Source organism: Pelobates fuscus, chromosome 4, assembly GCF_036172605.1.
Source record: "Pelobates fuscus isolate aPelFus1 chromosome 4, aPelFus1.pri, whole genome shotgun sequence".
In the NCBI taxonomy this organism is placed as follows: domain Eukaryota; kingdom Metazoa; phylum Chordata; class Amphibia; order Anura; family Pelobatidae; genus Pelobates; species Pelobates fuscus.
The window spans coordinates 149061968-149080196 of NC_086320.1; the positions used below are offsets into that span (position 1 = coordinate 149061968).

At 39.1% G+C, this 18229-nt stretch overlaps 1 protein-coding gene across 1 annotated transcript in view; it reads left to right on the forward strand.

Moving 5' to 3' along the window:
* KIAA0319 (KIAA0319 ortholog) overlaps positions 1–18229 on the forward strand; it is a 90588-nt gene that overhangs the window by 12279 nt on the left and 60080 nt on the right. Inside the window, exons 5-7 of the mRNA XM_063453055.1 lie at positions 6609–6707; positions 6896–6993; positions 9869–9956. Coding sequence (XP_063309125.1) covers positions 6609–6707; positions 6896–6993; positions 9869–9956 — 285 coding nt within the window. The remainder of the gene's footprint in view (positions 1–6608; positions 6708–6895; positions 6994–9868; positions 9957–18229) is intronic.

Below are 18229 nucleotides of genomic sequence, written 5' to 3' on the forward strand. Positions count from 1 at the left end.
AAGCACAATTTTGCAACAAGCTAGGACAAAAAATTCCTTATTGACCCCAGAATGGCAGTCAGATTTATCCTTGAATCAAGCAGTTATTACCCTACATTGAAAGATTATATCCTTGAATATTCTGTCTTTGCAAGTATGCATCTAGTAGCTGTTTGAACATCTGTATGGACTCTGATAAAACCACTTCTTCAGGCAGAGAATTCCACATCCTGATTGTTCTTACAGTAAAAAAACCTTTCCTTTGCCTTAGACGAAATCTTCTTTCTTCCAGTCTAAACGCATGGCCTCGTGTCCTATGTAAAGTCCGGTTTGTGAATAGATTTCCACACAATGGTTTGTATTGGCCCCGAATATATTTGTATAATGTTATCATATCCCCTCTCAGGCGACGTTTTTCTAAACTAAATAGGTTTAAATTTGTTAACCTTTCTTCATAGCTGATATGTTCCATTCCTTTTATTAATTTTGTAGCCCGCCTCTGCACTTTTTCTAGTGCCATGATATCCTTCTTTAGAACAGGTGCCCAAAATTGCACAGCATATTCAATATGTGGTCTTACCAGTGATTTATAGAGAGGCAAAATGATATTCTCGATATCTCGATATCTCGATATGATATATTACTTTTTAAAGAATCTTTATTTTGTGCCCGGACCCAAGTCCTGGGCACCGCCATCTTTGTGTGGGTAGATAAAGGCCCTGTGGGACACGTCATCTGCCCACACTAGATAGCACTGCATGTCCACTAAAACACTGGGGCTTTTGCTATTGTCCGAAATTCATACGGGAATTTTGTTTATTCATTCATCAGAAAGATGAATAAATGAATAGAAATGTCAGACGAACAAACAAACACGGAATATCGGTGTTCATTTGTTCGTTCGTATAGTTTATTACAAGGAAGGAGCTACCGGCACGCAGCTCCCTCCTTGTAATATGTAAAGATAGAAGTGGCGGGGAGCACAGCTCCCCGCCACTTCCTAAGCCCCCCATGTCTTCCCTCACTCTATGGGGGTCAATATAACCCCCATAATAGCATGATGAAGACTGAAATCTCCCAACCGCCCCTACTCGCTATGCTGTGAGTAGGGGCATGTCTATTAAACAATGAGCAGCCTGTGGCCTGTGAGCAGCCTTCCCATGCCCTGCAATTTGACTCAGAGCGCTCTGATTGGTTGGTTTAAGCCAACCAATAAGAGTGCTCTGATAGGTAAATAGTTAGCCTTACCTGATTGGTTACCTGTAAGACTCACTGTTTTTTTTTTGCCAAAAAGTTTTATTAAGATTTTGAAAAGAGGTACAGTTGTTAAAAAACAGTGCAATACATCAGCAATGACAGTTACATTGATTATGAACATACACTAGTGTGTCTTATGGGTGCAATCAAACATTTGTTTGATCTTTATATACTAATGTAGTGGTCTTTACCTCTGGACTGGGATGTTGAGGTGAAAACCTTTTTTTTGTATGTGTGAACTAAAACCTTTAAAGGACACTCCAGGCACCCAGAGCACTTCTGCCCATTGGAGTGGTCTGGGTGCCAACTCCCACCATCCTTAACCTTGCAAGTGTAATTATTGCAGTTTTTTAAACTGCAATAATTACTTTCCAGGGTTAAGTCCTCCTCTAGTGGCTGTCTGTCAGACAGTCACTAGAGGTATGTCTGTGTTCCTAGAACACGAAAAGTGTTGTAAACAACGCTGGATGTCCTCACACTATGCGTCGCTGGAATCCCTACAGGAAAGCATTGCATAATGCTTTCCTATGGGGAGGCCCAAAGCGCATGCACAGCAATGGTCGCGCATGCACATTAGGTCTCCCCCGCTGGCTGACATCGGGGGAGGAGCGTGGGCGGAGCCTGACCCAGCGCCGAGGGACATCGGCGCTGGATTCAGGTAGGTCACTGAAGGGGTTTTAACCCCTTCAGAAACATGGGATGGGCGGTAGGATGAAGGGTGGAACTGCAGGGTCCAGCAGTGGCAGGAAAACTGATATGTTTTCCTGGCACTGGAGAGTACCTTTAAGGTGCGACGGAGAGGTTAGTGTGGGCTCTTAACTCTGCACGTGATATGGAGGATTCGGTCTGTGGAGTCTGCTCCATCTTTTTTATGAACCAATAAGGGGTTGAGGTGAGGGGGAGGGGAGGGAGGAGTGATAACTGTGAACTGGCCATCCAATTTCTTCCAGTATCTGGATACTCTCAACTTTCTGAATCCAATCCCTAACTGATTGGGGGTTTGCCTTTTTTAAAAAAATTGGAGTTGGCTTGCTGCTGTTAAAAGATGTCTGTGCAAGGCTGCTTGAGCTTCCTGCGGAAGTAGGAGAAAGAGGAAGATGTCTGGTTTTAAAGGGACTGATACTTACAGGATAGTTTGTATGAGTTCTGCAATACGTGACCAATACATGTCCACCATACATGGGCTGTATTGCCCAAGGATTTGTGGCATATCCAGCATTGACTTGATGTGTGCAGGAACAACTTTTTCAGTTTGACTGGGTTGTGATGCCATCTGACCAGTCTCTTATAATTACTCTCCTGTGTGGCAGTGTTTATGGAGGATTTGTGGGTAAGTTCAAATATCTTTCTCGACCCAGCAGCCATCAGGGATATATCGAGTTCCCTTTCCCAGCGGTAGTGGTATATATCAGGACCTGTTTCGGTTTAGTACTTTGCCGTATAGAATACATAGTGGATACCTGTTTCTTCTTCAGTGTGTGTTGGGAACATAGATGTTCAAAGTTGGAAAGTGCGCGTTTACCCCTGGGAATGTATTGTCCTTTGTGTTTGATGGAATTGATGCAATGCTGAGTGTGTCCTGTCTGGTAAGAGTTTGTCTAATGACTTGACCCCTGAATCATCAAGGTGTGTACCCAATGTTAGATAAGAAGTTGTGTGATATTGCCTGTTGGTAGAGCCAGATTCTCCCGGTTGGAAAAGTGGGTTGTGTGAAATAGGGTATAGAGGTGACGGATATGGGGAGATGTCTAGGTGGTGTCTCACATGCAACCACATCTGTAACATTGGGGTTATGGTCGGATGTTGGATGTGGTTGAGGAAGGCTTGCCCCGTTTTGTGCCAGGGTATTGTTTGTATGGGGACTCGGAAGAAATAGTCTTCCAGGGCAACCCATTGCTTGTCAGTATGTGCACTAGACCAGTCGTAGATTCTGGCCAGCAATATGGCGTTATGGTACAGTTCTACGCTAGGTATACCCATGCCCCTTTCCCCCTTTGGTCTCATAAGTAAGCTATAGGATAATCTCGGATGCCTGTGAGTCCATATTAAGGAAGTAAATAGTTTGCGGATTGTGGTGAAAAACAATTTTGGGAGAAGTGCCTTAAAACCCATCTCTTTAGGAAAGCTAATGGCATCCCAGAGTAACCTCTACCTTACATACCTGTCTCTTGCTCTCTCCTAAAGGGCAGCACTCTACTCTCACCTCCAGCTCTGCTTCACCCCCACCTTATTTGATTGCTATTTCCTGTCCTTATGTGTCTTATACCCCACCTCCTGTAGACTATAAGCTCATTTTAGATCCTATCGTTCCTGTAAGTCTTCTTGTAATTGTCCTATTTATAGTTAAATCTTCCCTCTCATTATACTGTAAAGTGCTACGGAATCTGTTGGTGCTATATAAATGGCAATAATAATAATAATAATAATTGTCTCCCCCCTTGCTTTATTTAGGGTGAGGGGGGTAAGTAGGGCTTTATTTGATTTTATTTGGGGGGTGGGGGATGACTAGGGTCTTGAGGACCCTAGTCACCTGGGGGGGTATTTTTACATTTAGCCCCCACCCGCCGCTCATGAGTGGGGGCTGGGGTGGGGAGGACAATAGGTCCCCCCCCATTTTATTTAGCCCCCCCTCCACCTGCTGCTCATGAGGGGGGGCTGGGGGGAAGACAATAGGTCTCCCCCATTTTCATTTATAATTTAGGGCCCCCACCTGCCGCCCATGAGTGGGGGCCAGGGGGGAGACAATAGGTTTCCCCCATTGTCTTTTAGGGACCCCACACGCCGCTTATGGGTGGGGGCCAGGGGGAGGACAATAGCTCCCCCCATTGTCCTTTAGGGCCCTCACCTGCCGTTCATGTCCGTGTAGTTGAATAGCCCCCACTCACGGGACATGGGTGGGGGCTCGGGGTGGACACTATGTCCCCCCTGCTAGTTAGTAGATGCCCCACCATGGGGCCATTTATTGGGGGGTGCTTTATTTATTTTTTACTAGACATGCCTCTACTCGCGATATAGCGAGTAGGGGCAGATTAATTACTAATACTAAGTAAGCTTTACTTAGTATTAGTAAAGTTTGCTGAAAGACCAATCTTAGTCTTTCAGCCTTTTGGTAGATAGCTCCCTAATACCGTGGATGCAGCCGCAGCACGGATCGGATCGGAATTTCATTCATTGGAATGAAATTGTGAACCGAACTAAAAGTACAGAATGTCGTCCCAACATGAAAGAACAAACTGTTCTCATTCTATTAGGGTGAAATTCGGTAGCTCGCCAGCGTTCTATCTAAATGACAGGACGTTCGTGAATAGTGAAAGGAGGCATCGCGAGATCATGGAGAAAAGGTGAGAATTGTGAGAAATTGGGGGGCGGGGCTTACCAAGCAACCTGACCAGACGCCATTTCTCTAAGCTCCCAAAAAACTAATTATAATCCTGCGGATATCATCCGAACCGAGCCCAATCCAAACACCATACCAGCACTACCGGTGCCAGACGGGCAGGGCGAACCGATCGATGCCTTTCTTTCAACCACCGAAGACGGCACGACGGAAATATAAAACTGGGGCCTACCACACGTTGCAAGACCTCGGGAGTTTCCTAGGAGGCATCGCAACTACCAGCGCTGCAACTCCCCACAGCCTAGCCCCACCTGCCTCGCCGACTTACACTCCGAGTATGGGCAGGCGCTCCCAGAAACCGCACACCCCAGCGGAGGGCAGAGATATAGGAGCTATGCACCAGCGGCCGGTGCAAACTAGGCCCACCACCATCGAACACCCAGACACAGGGCAGAATCCACCGCTCCAATACCAGGAGCAACGCTCACCTACACCCGCGACCGAGTCCTCCGATGCTGCCGACGACGCTGCACCGACCACCAAAAAGGATTTAAAACTGATGCTTGCCGAAATCCACAAAATGCTGGCGGCCGACTCAGCCATACTTAAAAAGGAAGTCAGGGCAGTGTCGGAGAGGGTCAGAAACAACGAATCAGCCCTAACTGAGGTACAGACCCAGCTCCATGCGATGGTGGATTCTATACAAACGCTACAAGCGCAGCAACAAGCGACGACAATTAGACTTTCCACTGTGGAGGACCGACAGAGGCGAACCCACATTAAAATCAGGGGTATCCCCGCACAGATCGCAGCAGAGGAACTACCCCATTATACCAGAAGAATGCTAGCCACAATCCTGTCACACACAGTGGCCAAGAAGATGACAATAGAAAGCGTTTATCGCCTCCCAAACCCTACACCTCACCGAACCACCACAGGGAGAGATGTCATCCTACGCTGCAGTTCCCTAACTGACAAGATGCAAATACTGTCAGGGCTGAAAGGCAAAACGCCACTCACCTTCGAAAACTCGACCCTGACCTTCTTCCAGGATTTGACAAGGTCCACACTATTGCACCGCAAATCATACACCCCAGTTACGACACTGCTGCGAACCGTGGGACTGAGCTACCGCTGGGGAGGGAATGGCTCACTAGCGGCTACTAAAGACGGGACCATATATACTTTGCCATCCATGTCAGAGGCGGCAACCTTTCTGGAAACGCTGGGACTTTCGCCCCAAGACACAACAGCCGCACCAGGAGAGCGGAGATGGGACCCGGCCTCCATAACGCCTTTCGTCCCTAGAATAGCGAGCCAGCAAGAATCGGCCACCCCAGAATGAAGATCACAGATGGGACTCTTATTACCTCTATCGCTGCACCTCACTACACCATATCTGCCTAACTTCACACAGTAAGTGGCAACATACCCCCCCCCCCCTACTTTGTCTTATTTTTTTAAAGAAAACTAGAGCAGACAGGAAGAAACGAAGAACAGATCCTGAGAGAGGAAGAGAAGAGGAAGCGATTAGGGAAAGGTAAGTTTGGCATGGCAGTGCCGCTTTAATTGCACAAATTGCTATTATTAAATCACATAAAATGTCTCAGAACATCCTGGCCTCACCCCAACCCTAATATTAAAATGTCCCTCTGTGCCCATTTGAAATGTATGGAGAAAAGATGTTATGTGCATGACAGAGTTCTCCAATAAGGAGTTAGATGTTAAGTAGTAAAACAACTTTTTGAACCAGATTTTATTAAATAGGTATTTAAATTCTAGGTATTCACGGACATTATCTCATGAGTTAAAGGATCATATGGAGGACCTGACCTGTTAGAGGGAGATGTCACTGATCATGGTTCTATAGTCCTTTGTAAGAACAGAAGTTTAACGTTACAGAGGTAGCTGAAGAAGATATAGGAAAATAAGAACAGAAATAAATCTTTATCTTTTATGGAATATTTTGTACATTAAATAATTACTTCGTCATTTCATGCAGTATAATCTAGTCTATGTATCTTTTTAATTGCAGTGCAAATTCTTTCAGTGTCTACTGGTGACAGCATTCAAGTGCTTCTGCCGAAAAATGAAGTACAGCTTAATGTCTACGTGACGCCTGAATCACCGGCAGGTATTTTGCAACCCCAGCTAATGCATCTGAGTACAGGTGGATACATCTGTATAGAAACCAATTAATAATGAAATAAAATAAATAAAAAATAAATAACAGTTGTCGCTGAAAAAGAAAACTGGTGTTTTACTGGCACAATATAACACCATTTGTGTCATATGAAGCTATGATTTCTCTATTTTCAACAGACAGGCCTTACCAGTTTGAATGGAGTTTATTAAATCAGCCTAAAGATTTCAAAGGAGAGCTGGAAATGAAGCATACAAGAACTCCAAAGCTGTCCACAGTAAGTGAGAAAGTGATCATCCCAGTATCCCAGGTCATCACAATATATACTAGCTGTTTAGTTTCTTTATGTTATGTACTTGGCCTGTAGGTTTCTGCATTTTGGGTATAATTCAGTTTTTTTTTCAGTAAACAAAGAATTTGAGAATTGTCAAGAGAATCATAAAAAAAGAGATGAACGGGAAGCCTTACCTAACCTAACCAGCTAATTTTACAGCTCAAAACACACAAAGATGTGGAAAAGGTGGCGCTATATATTCGTGTATAATATGTAAAATAGCCGCTAAAAACACTCCGTGGGTACTCCTATAAACCCACCACACATAAAAGATCACCAAAAATCAACAATGAAAACCTAAGTTTTCTTGAGTGTAGCGCTGGGTGTAATTAGAAATGTAAAAGTGAATAGTGCTTTAATTGCACTTACCCTCTGTATCACACTTGTATATATGAAAAAAATAACAAATATACAAATAATTGTGCAGTATATTAGAGTGAATTGAATTATAAAATGAGCATTGGAGATAGAGTCAAATCCACTCACATTTTTTAGAGCCTTTTACAGATGTAAGGCTCTAAACTTCCTGGTGTCTGTGTCTTTTTTTGGGTAGACCACACGACCCTTCTCTCACGATATACGTATGTGTATTCTCCTCCACATTAGATAAAAAAAGACACAGGTAATCCAATCTGAGCGTAGTATTTCAGATACTCTAAATATCAGTGTAGGTAAAATATAGTATTGCTCACCTTGTTTAGAGCCTTTGATAACCGGCTCTAAGTATATTGGCCTAGTGTCAATTTGTGGGGTGACACTTCCCCTTACTGGAATCACTTCAACTGGATGCAGCAAGGTTTGTTAAGTATAAAAAAGTATATTTATTATAAAGGAAAATTTTAAAAATGTTAAAAAAAAAAGATTTTTGGCGGTTAATTTGAAGATACAAAAGGTGGAATTATTCAGAAGAAGATCAGGAGCCGACTGAGGAAACCGTGTGACGGCGAAACGCGTTTTGGCAATAACTATATTCATAACTGTATTACCCATATGATATTTTAACTTTGTTATTTTCTAGAAAAATTGTATACATAAATTTTTAAAATTTTCCTTTATAATAAATATACTTTTTTATACTTAACAAACCTTGCTGCATCCAGTTGAAGTGATTCCAGTAAGGGGAAGTGTCACCCCACAAATTGACACTAGGCCAATATACTTAGAGCCGGTTATCAAAGGCTCTAAACAAGGTGAGCAATACTATATTTTACCTACACTGATATTTAGAGTATCTGAAATACTACGCTCAGATTGGATTACCTGTGTCTTTTTTTATCTAATGTGGAGGAGAATACACATACGTATATCGTGAGAGAAGGGTCGTGTGGTCTACCCAAAAAAAGACACAGACACCAGGAAGTTTAGAGCCTTACATCTGTAAAAGGCTCTAAAAAATGTGAGTGGATTTGACTCTATCTCCAATGCTCATTTTATAATTCAATTCACTCTAATATACTGCACAATTATTTGTATATTTGTTATTTTTTTCATATATACAAGTGTGATACAGAGGGTAAGTGCAATTAAAGCACTATTCACTTTTACATTTCTAATTACACCCAGCGCTACACTCAAGAAAACTTAGGTTTTCATTGTTGATTTTTGGTAATTTTACAGCTCGGCTAATTTGGCCTACAATTTTTAATTTCCGTTTACAATTCCTGTTTTCATGGATGTACCCTGTGAATCCAAAAAATAGATTTTTTTTTTAGCATTGAGCTTTTCAGTTGCTAAAATGGGCTGAATAGAACTTTCGCTGTTTAGTTTTTTTAATAAACAATTATTAAGTCCCTATTATTATTTTGTCTTACATGACGTTATAATGACATTATAATTAAGGGATACCTTCTCTATTTTTCTATATTAATGTCCCTCTTTACTAGGAGCTCCATATTGGATGTGTATCTGAGTGTATAACAGAGTTGCACAGCAATAAAACTCACAGTAACATGACTTTAAACTATAATAAATATGCTTGGAAATCAGTTTGTGTAAATAAGATACGCATGGGGTGGGCTGCTCAGGAGAGGGCCGTCTGATCCAAAAAAGGGGTGAGCCCAACATCTGACAAGCATCCTGGCCGTCCCACAGCTGTTAGGACTAGGCAGTCAGCTCTTTTGATGCACCCCCTGCATGGTCCTTGTGCACGCTGCACAGTAAAAGCGCATCACAGTGCGAGCGCGTCAGTTGGGGGGCATGGATATGTTCTTGTTGTAAACACTAGTTTAATACAAAAACTATTATTTAGTCGTCTAAAGTTAGAGTTTTCACACTTATTTGCTTGCAATGAAGCCCGTCGCCATATAGGGGCTATTGGAGAGGATTGGCCTGCTTGGGAAAGTGTCCCTAGCAGTACCAGGTGAAACAGAGAGGCAGCAGAATTTGTTTGGTAAGACAACATTGTAGAACCCACTGATCTCAGAAAATGGTGTTGCTGGAATGAGGGGCAATAGATCAGTTCTAATGTAACAGGTCTTCAAGCACAAACGTATATAGTTTTTACTATGATAAATGATCTATTTACTGGCCTGCGAGCTGTTATATGTTAAAGTGAACCTGTCATAACAAGTTCACTTGAAATGAACATCAATGTATAAAAAATAGAATTTCCACAGATTTTATATATATCTATATAAGTTCTGTATGTCTCCTCAGACAGACAGACAGACATAGAGAAACAGGCAGAGATAGATAGATAGATAGCTATCTGTAAAGAGCATTTTCTGGTTACTCCTTGCCATCAATGCATCTTCTGCATCATATTTACTATTTTAAATAATTTTCACTTGAGGGTACACATGATCCTTTGCTTTTTTAGTTGCCTGTTGGACTGTATTTGCTGAGAGTTGCTGTGTCAAATGAAACTGCTTACGGAGAAGGATTTCTAAATATAACTGTGAAACCAGGTAACTACATGTATTGCATGTCCAGGACATTGTAATCATTTAATATTATGCGTATTTAGTTATAAACCCATTTGCATTATTTAACACTGATTTTTCAGGTTTGTGCCTTTGAGAAATTCAAATAGAGACACGTTCCTTCACAAGTTGGTGTAATGATGTGTTTAGTGTATATTGTGATATTTTAATGCATTAATAAAAAGTAACAGCTTTGCTATTAAATTTCACGCTACACCCACCGTTTACTAAAATGGACACAAGCTGCTTGTACACTCATATGTTTATTCACTAAAGTGAGAATTCAACGTGAATTTTATATTTAAGACCAAAGTAGCTGAACTGTAAACATAGTTGGATTTCTCCAGTTCAGCTATTTTGGCCTTAAATTTGAAATTGACTTTGAATTCTCACTTTAGTGACTAACTTTGCTAGTGTCTACAGTATTTGGTACAACTGCTCCAGATAGCCAAATGTTGTGTCTTATGGCTAAAATCCGTTAAGTAAGCAGGCACGGCCAGGCAGATTAGATTTATTTTTTGGGGTTAAAATATTAGAATGGGGAATATGTGTTATCGAAGCTACTTTGTCAATGGAATGATTGCTGGTGTCAGGCGTGGTGGATCAAGCAACACAGAAATACCTGGCACCTTGACATTTTAATGCGCTGCAGTTTCTAACATATACAGAGAACTGTGAAAAAAAAGGACTGTAATCAGTGAGTGTCACTTTTGTGACAAATACACCTTGTTAACCCCTTAAAGATGCATTACGGAATTATCCCATCATAGATGTCTTTCCCTTGCACCCATGACAGAATATTTCCATCATCTGGTATTTAACCAGCAGGGTTTCTCTCTGTCAATGGGGGACAATTTTAGTGGCCCCACACTGACAGATGAGCTGCGTGCAGTGTTCAAAGTGCTTGCAGCATGCATCAATTAATATGGGGACTTAAATCCCCATAGATAGGAATGCAGTTTGAGCAGGGTGAAATCTATGCTCATACTTGGGAGACTGAAGTATCAATCGATAAGTGAGACTCCCCTCTGTTAGCTGGGGTCACAATTAGTGGCGCCAAACTGACCGATGAGCTGCATATAGTGTTCAGAGGGATTCTCTGTGAGGAGCTTGTGTGTGGTAGACTCCTAGGGTCTCCCTGCATGCCCCAATGCCCAGTTGTCCAACACCGATCATAGTATGAATGCATTGTATTTTTTCAGTGTGACAGTGTCTGTCATGCTGAATATAGCCAGCAGAAGGTGGCAATATACCGATTTCTACTGTTGTAGGTTAGAATTCCCGTTTCTAATATCAGTGCTGATATTAAGAGGGAAACCATTGGGATTAGGATTAGATTAAGGATTAGCATTAAGTTTAGGATTAGTATGAGTTTTCGAAGTAGGTTTAGGACTGAGATTCTGATTAGAACTAGGATTATGACTGAAAATAAGCAAGAAAATTCCAGCAGTGCGAATCCATCTAAAACTATTGTTAGGGTTAGTATCGAATTTAGAATTGGAATTATTGTTAGGATTAGGGTTCAAATTAGGAATTAGGGTGAGGTTTATGATTAGGATTACATTTAGGATTAAGATTTGGTTTACACTTAGTGTTTGGTTTAGAATTAGGAATAGTATTAAGACTGTTACTTTGTAAAGGTATACGTATGAAGTATTGCTGTACTCTGGAGATGTTGCTGAGTACAGTTAGAATAATTTTATTACAGTGGCACACATAAATAAGTAGCAAAGTTACATGTATGTAAAAATTAAAGATTTAATAAAACAAACTTTTAAAAAAAAAATGGGGAAAAATGGCACCTCAATGAAGCTCAAAATATATCATGTGATGGGGCCATATTTTACTACTCCTGGATAAAAATACCTACTCTGGCTGTATATAGGAGCATGTCTAATCATCCAAAATCAGGAGTGCCAGATTTAGCTGGGGGACTACCTGAGGATTCCATCGATAACTTTCTTTTACAGATCACATGCCAATTTGCCACGCAAACCTTGACGGAGCTTAAGGCCTGGATGGCTTCGGATGGCAGTTGCTCACTTGGGAGTGTTTGCAGACTGGAGCACATACTTACCTCCCTGCATGAGTAATCCAGCCTACACGGAGATCGGATGCAAAACACAGAAGACGCCTGCTGCAGCACCACGGGAGGCTAGAGATATTGGCAAGCTGCGTAAATGTACACCATGTACAAAGATGGTGGACCTTGCTGAACTGGAGGCCTCCACTGACCTGAAGGATGAGGCATATTCATACTAGTTCATAGGAATACTGGGCTCAATCCTTCCACCTTGGGCACCCTCATTGAGACTCAGGGGGGTGGCCCTTGCTACTAAACAAGATATATCAAACTTATATGAAAACATTTGTGACGAAAGCCACTTCGCAACTGGGCTTTGGAGAGGACTACTTGCCAGCCTTTTAAATAAATACAATAAAAAAGGCTGCGCACAAATATAAAATCCAATGGTTAAACAAAAAAGGAGAGAAATAGTCCAGCTATTGTGTCCTTACAAGTGTCCTTGGATGTTGAGGTCTTCTACTTGTATAGTGGTATCACTTGATATGAAAGATAAAAAGGAACAAGGAACAACCAATGGTGTAGTACGTAAAATTCAGGTATAGGTGTGAAAAGAAATAGTATAAAACTCACATTTACCAGAGCTAATATCCAGCTCTGGAGTGAAGTGCGTACAGCGGTTTAATCCCCGCTTATGGGATATAAGGCAGGTTCCTCTCCGTGAGTGGTTTTCGATTCTCGGAATAAAAAGAAGAAACAGCCAATAGTGCTCACTGTGTGGCAATATGAATAAGAATAATAAAAAAAATTTTGTACTTACAAAATAAGAGCAGGCACACTGCTCTTTGATGACAGCTTGGGTGGATTGATCCCCACCTAAGGATTTCTTTGAGTACAGGAAACTTCCAGGGGTATTCAAGGTTTTTTATAAAACCAGTAAAAAAAGATAAAAATAACAATAAAAAGCCAGGGTAAAATAGAAATTATGTGTCTATAAAAAAGATAATTGGCACAAACAAATGACCAAATAATACTTTAATATATAAAACACAACATTTAAATATCCATAACGCGTTTCGTCACTCAAGGACTTTTTCAAATGGAATAACATGTTTAACCTGGCAGGTAGATATTATATAGGAACATAATTATTTGAATTTTGGCGCCAAAACTTGGTCCATCCAATCAGAATTAAAAGCACGTTTAAAACTTAAAATACGTTAATAACTTAATAAAAGCTTAGTTTATAATATAACAACATGATTCTAATTAATATAAATCAAAAACGAGGGTGAAAAAGTATAGATTTAAACGTTTCAAAATTGTCACATGACCGGCATCACTTCCGCATTTCGGAAGTGTAGCCGCAATGCTCAATGGGAAATGTAGTTCAATTTGGCCGTGAGCGTTAAAATTTTAAATTACATTAGATCACTTAATGGGAGCTCTTTTTATAATCTAGCAACATGGTTCTGGATGATATAATTCAAAAACGAGGGTAAGAAAGTGTGGATTTAAAAGTTTAAAAGTTTTAAAATGGTCACATGACCGGCGTCACTTCCGGTTTTCGGAAGCATAGCCGCAATGCTCTGTGGGAAATGTAGTGCAATTTGGCCGCGAGCAACGGCCGTTTCCCATTACATTAAATTTTAAACATGTATTTACCCATATTCGTTTGTTGCTAATTCAGAGATAAATTTTAAAAAACGAAAATGCCAAATATTATTTTTGAACAGTAAAAAGTGGTCACATGATTTTAGGCAATAGAGGCCGAAATGTATTATGGGAAATGTAGTTAAAAGATTGAAAATTAAGAGGCAAATACCCAAAGGGGACTAATAAAATAAGGGGAATAAAATAGGAAGAGAACATAAATACATATAATTAAAGGAACAAATATACCTTATATTAAAAAGGGCCAATACTGATAAAATGGACAGATTAAATAAAAAGTTGGGTGATTTGCAGGTAACAATAAGACCAGGATATATGTAAATAAATATGTAAATAAAATAAATAACAATAAAATCTTGCTTTAAAGGTACAGGCATCAAATTATATAAATATTTATAAAAAATTATGTAAGTCAAAATCTGCATTGAGGCCATGGGGTATAAGAGTCTGAAGTTTATACACCCATTCCATCTCTGTTTTACCAAGTAACTTTTTTATATCACCTCCACGTCAGGAGGTAGAACATTTTTTTATACCAACACATTTTAATAGGCGTGGGTCTTTATTGTGCATAATGAAATGTTTGGATACTGTATGGTTTAGGTATCCATTTTTAATATTTCTGCAATGTTCGCTCAGTCTTATCTTTAGGCACCTTGTGGTCATCCCCACATATTGGAGGCCACATGGGCACTCGAGCAGATAGATAACATTTTTAGTATTGCAGCATATAAAATCATAAATATCATACACTTTTTTGGTTTGATTAGACATGAATTTTGTAACTTTGGATGAAATAACATGATCCACAGTTTTACACACAATACATAATTTGCATCTGTAAAAACCTTTGGTCTGAGGGAAAAAGGATAAATTTTTGGGAGGAGATTTTTTAGTAAAATTTGTAGTTAAAATTGATTTAAAATTGGGTGCTCCTCTAAAAACAATATTTGGGTGAGCGGGTATAATGGGATTGAGTACCTCATCGTGTTTTAGTATGTGCCAGTGTTTTTTTATTATTTTTTTGACATCGTTACTTTTATTATTAAAATTAAAAATAACTGGAAGTGATATATTTTCATTATTTTCTTTGTTTTTGTATATCAAAAGTTCATTTCGTTCCTTTTGTTTTACTGTATTAATTGTGGTATTTAGATCTGATTCTGAGTATTTTTTTTCCATAAATTAGTTTTTTAAAGAGGTAATTAATTCTATACCAACAATTCCCCATCACTCTAACCAACAAGATCTATTTATGAAATTAGAGAAAGCCCTATCCACAGAAATCAAGCTCAAATGGGAAATTGCTACTTTTAAAAAATATATAGATGAGCAAATTACTCCCCGTGGATTAAGGCTTCTAAAATTACCCACTTCTGACCAAGACGACCTTGAGTTCATGGAGGAGTGGAATAATAAATTAGAATTATGTACCTTCGGGTTAATGGAAACTTTAATAGTTAAAAAAAGCAAAAAACTGTCTATTTTAGATATTGAAATAAATGACCTTAGAGAGAAACTTTTACCATTCACCGAAACGAAGGCTTACAAACAAAACTCTGTACTAATTCAGAACAAAATTGAAAAAGTTGAAGTCGATCAAAAACACCTAAAAATCAAAAAATATATCAGAGACAAAACCGACTACTCTAATAAGCAAGTGCGAACATACCATCTTAAAAAAAGGTATACTTCAGATAACTACCCCTCCAGATCTAACCACCAAAATCATATGTACAATTACTCTCACTCCCACAACAATGTATCACACCAACCACCCTCTAAATACCGTAATTATGCCACACGGAGAACCCATCACCAGTCCCCTTCCACAACAAGGCCGCAATACACGTCCTCTCATCAAAATCACGTCCCTTCCAAAGTATTCTATCAAAATAATAACAACACGTACCAACTACCCTCACATAAACAAAGGAAATTCCCTCACGAAAACCACAACCCTATACCCCAATCGCCCAGATACCAAAACACTTCTGGCTTCAATTTCTCACCAAAACCACAAAGATTTAGGTATACCAATAACCACAACGAATATTCAAATTACTCAAAATCACCTACTATCCCAAACCACACCAACAGATACCAGCTGCTATCAGTTGATTCTGACTTTGATGGAGAGGATCATTTTTTAGAGATACGCACCCACCAACCTGCACTAGCTCAGACACCATACCCACCACGTCCCCAAAAAAGAACTCTAAATTTAGAGGAAGACGAAGTGGAAGACGTGAACAAAAGAGAAAGACTGGAAAGATAACAACACCTTCCACTAATTCTTGTAACGGCATTTTTAATCTCTCACAAAAAGTTTTATCAGCTGCACAACTGTCTGTTTTAAGTAAGGGTCTTAAATTTGCCCCCACTTCCTCTTTTAATTCATTTCAAGCTTTTCTTGATATAAATAAATTTACCAGGAAGGCTACACTGAAAAGATTTTTTATAAGCAAAAATGATGAAGAACATGCTCCATCTACGCTACCCTCATCTTCTGACACAACAAATAGTCCTTTTCTAAATACGCACCTTAGAGAAAAATCTAAGTTTTATCCATCCCATTTTAAATCAGCCCCCCTGATTTTATTTGAAAAACTTGTTCTTAAAGATTTAAAAAAAATTAAATACAAAAAATACGACCCAAATAATCTCACAAACATTGAGAGACAAGCAATTAGAGAACTCCAAAAAGACCGAGATATTGTCATTAAATCAGCTGATAAAGGGGGTGGAGTAGTTATCCAATCAAGTGAAATGTACATAAATGAAGCTCACAGGCAATTAAAAGACGAAAATGTATACGAGCAACTTTTAACTGATCCCATTAAGAATATCCAAATTATTTTACTTAAATTTTTAAACAAGGGCCTAGATTTAAAAATTTTAAACAAACATGAATTTAATTTTTTAAATAATAAATTTCCTATTACCCCTGTTATTTATTTTCTTCCTAAAATTCATAAAAATGAAGAACATCCCCCAGGTAGACCTATCGTCTCTGGGATAGGATCACTTTTAAGTAACCTCTCACAATATATTGACACCTTACTCCAACCTTCGGTAAAACTTATGAAATCGTACCTAAAAGACTCCATGTCACTTTTAAATTTTTTAAATGATTTTACCTGGAATAATAATTTTATACTAGTCACTTGTGATGTCCAATCGCTTTACACCATTATCCCCCATGATATTGGTTGCCAAGCTATAAAGGAAATTTTAACCCAAGAAGCTAGGATTCCTGGTATCCAAATCGATTTTATAATAGAAGGTATCAATATTATTTTAAAAAATAATTATTTTTGGTTTTTAGACTCTTTTTATCTACAAAGGAGAGGTACTGCCATGGGGACCAGGTTTGCCCCCAGTTATGCCAATTTGTTCATGGCTGACTGGGAAAATGAAGCCATCTGGGGTAATCATATCTGGCGGGCAAACCTGGTCTCTTATTTTAGATACATAGACGACCTTTTTTTTATCTGGGATGGACCAGAAAAACATCTTATTGATTTTATCAATCATTTAAATACCAACAATAGAGGCATTATCCTTACACATGAATTCAGCAAACAATCCATCAATTTTTTAGATCTTAATATTTTTATTAAAGAAGGCCAACTCCAGACAAAAACTTTCTTCAAAAAAGTATGTGTAAACACAGTGATAGACAAATCCAGTTGCCACTATAAGCCTTGGTTAGAGAGTGCTCCTAAGAGTCAGTTTTTACGCCTCCGTAGAAACTGTTCTGAACTCATAGATTTTAATGAACAAGCAGAGGTTTTAAAAAACAAATTTATGGAAAAAAAATACTCAGAATCAGATCTAAATACCACAATTAATACAGTAAAACAAAAGGAACGAAATGAACTTTTGATATACAAAAACAAAGAAAATAATGAAAATATATCACTTCCAGTTATTTTTAATTTTAATAATAAAAGTAACGATGTCAAAAAAATAATAAAAAAACACTGGCACATACTAAAACACGATGAGGTACTCAATCCCATTATACCCGCTCACCCAAATATTGTTTTTAGAGGAGCACCCAATTTTAAATCAATTTTAACTACAAATTTTACTAAAAAATCTCCTCCCAAAAATTTATCCTTTTTCCCTCAGACCAAAGGTTTTTACAGATGCAAATTATGTATTGTGTGTAAAACTGTGGATCATGTTATTTCATCCAAAGTTACAAAATTCATGTCTAATCAAACCAAAAAAGTGTATGATATTTATGATTTTATATGCTGCAATACTAAAAATGTTATCTATCTGCTCGAGTGCCCATGTGGCCTCCAATATGTGGGGATGACCACAAGGTGCCTAAAGATAAGACTGAGCGAACATTGCAGAAATATTAAAAATGGATACCTAAACCATACAGTATCCAAACATTTCATTATGCACAATAAAGACCCACGCCTATTAAAATGTGTTGGTATAAAAAAATGTTCTACCTCCTGACGTGGAGGTGATATAAAAAAGTTACTTGGTAAAACAGAGATGGAATGGGTGTATAAACTTCAGACTCTTATACCCCATG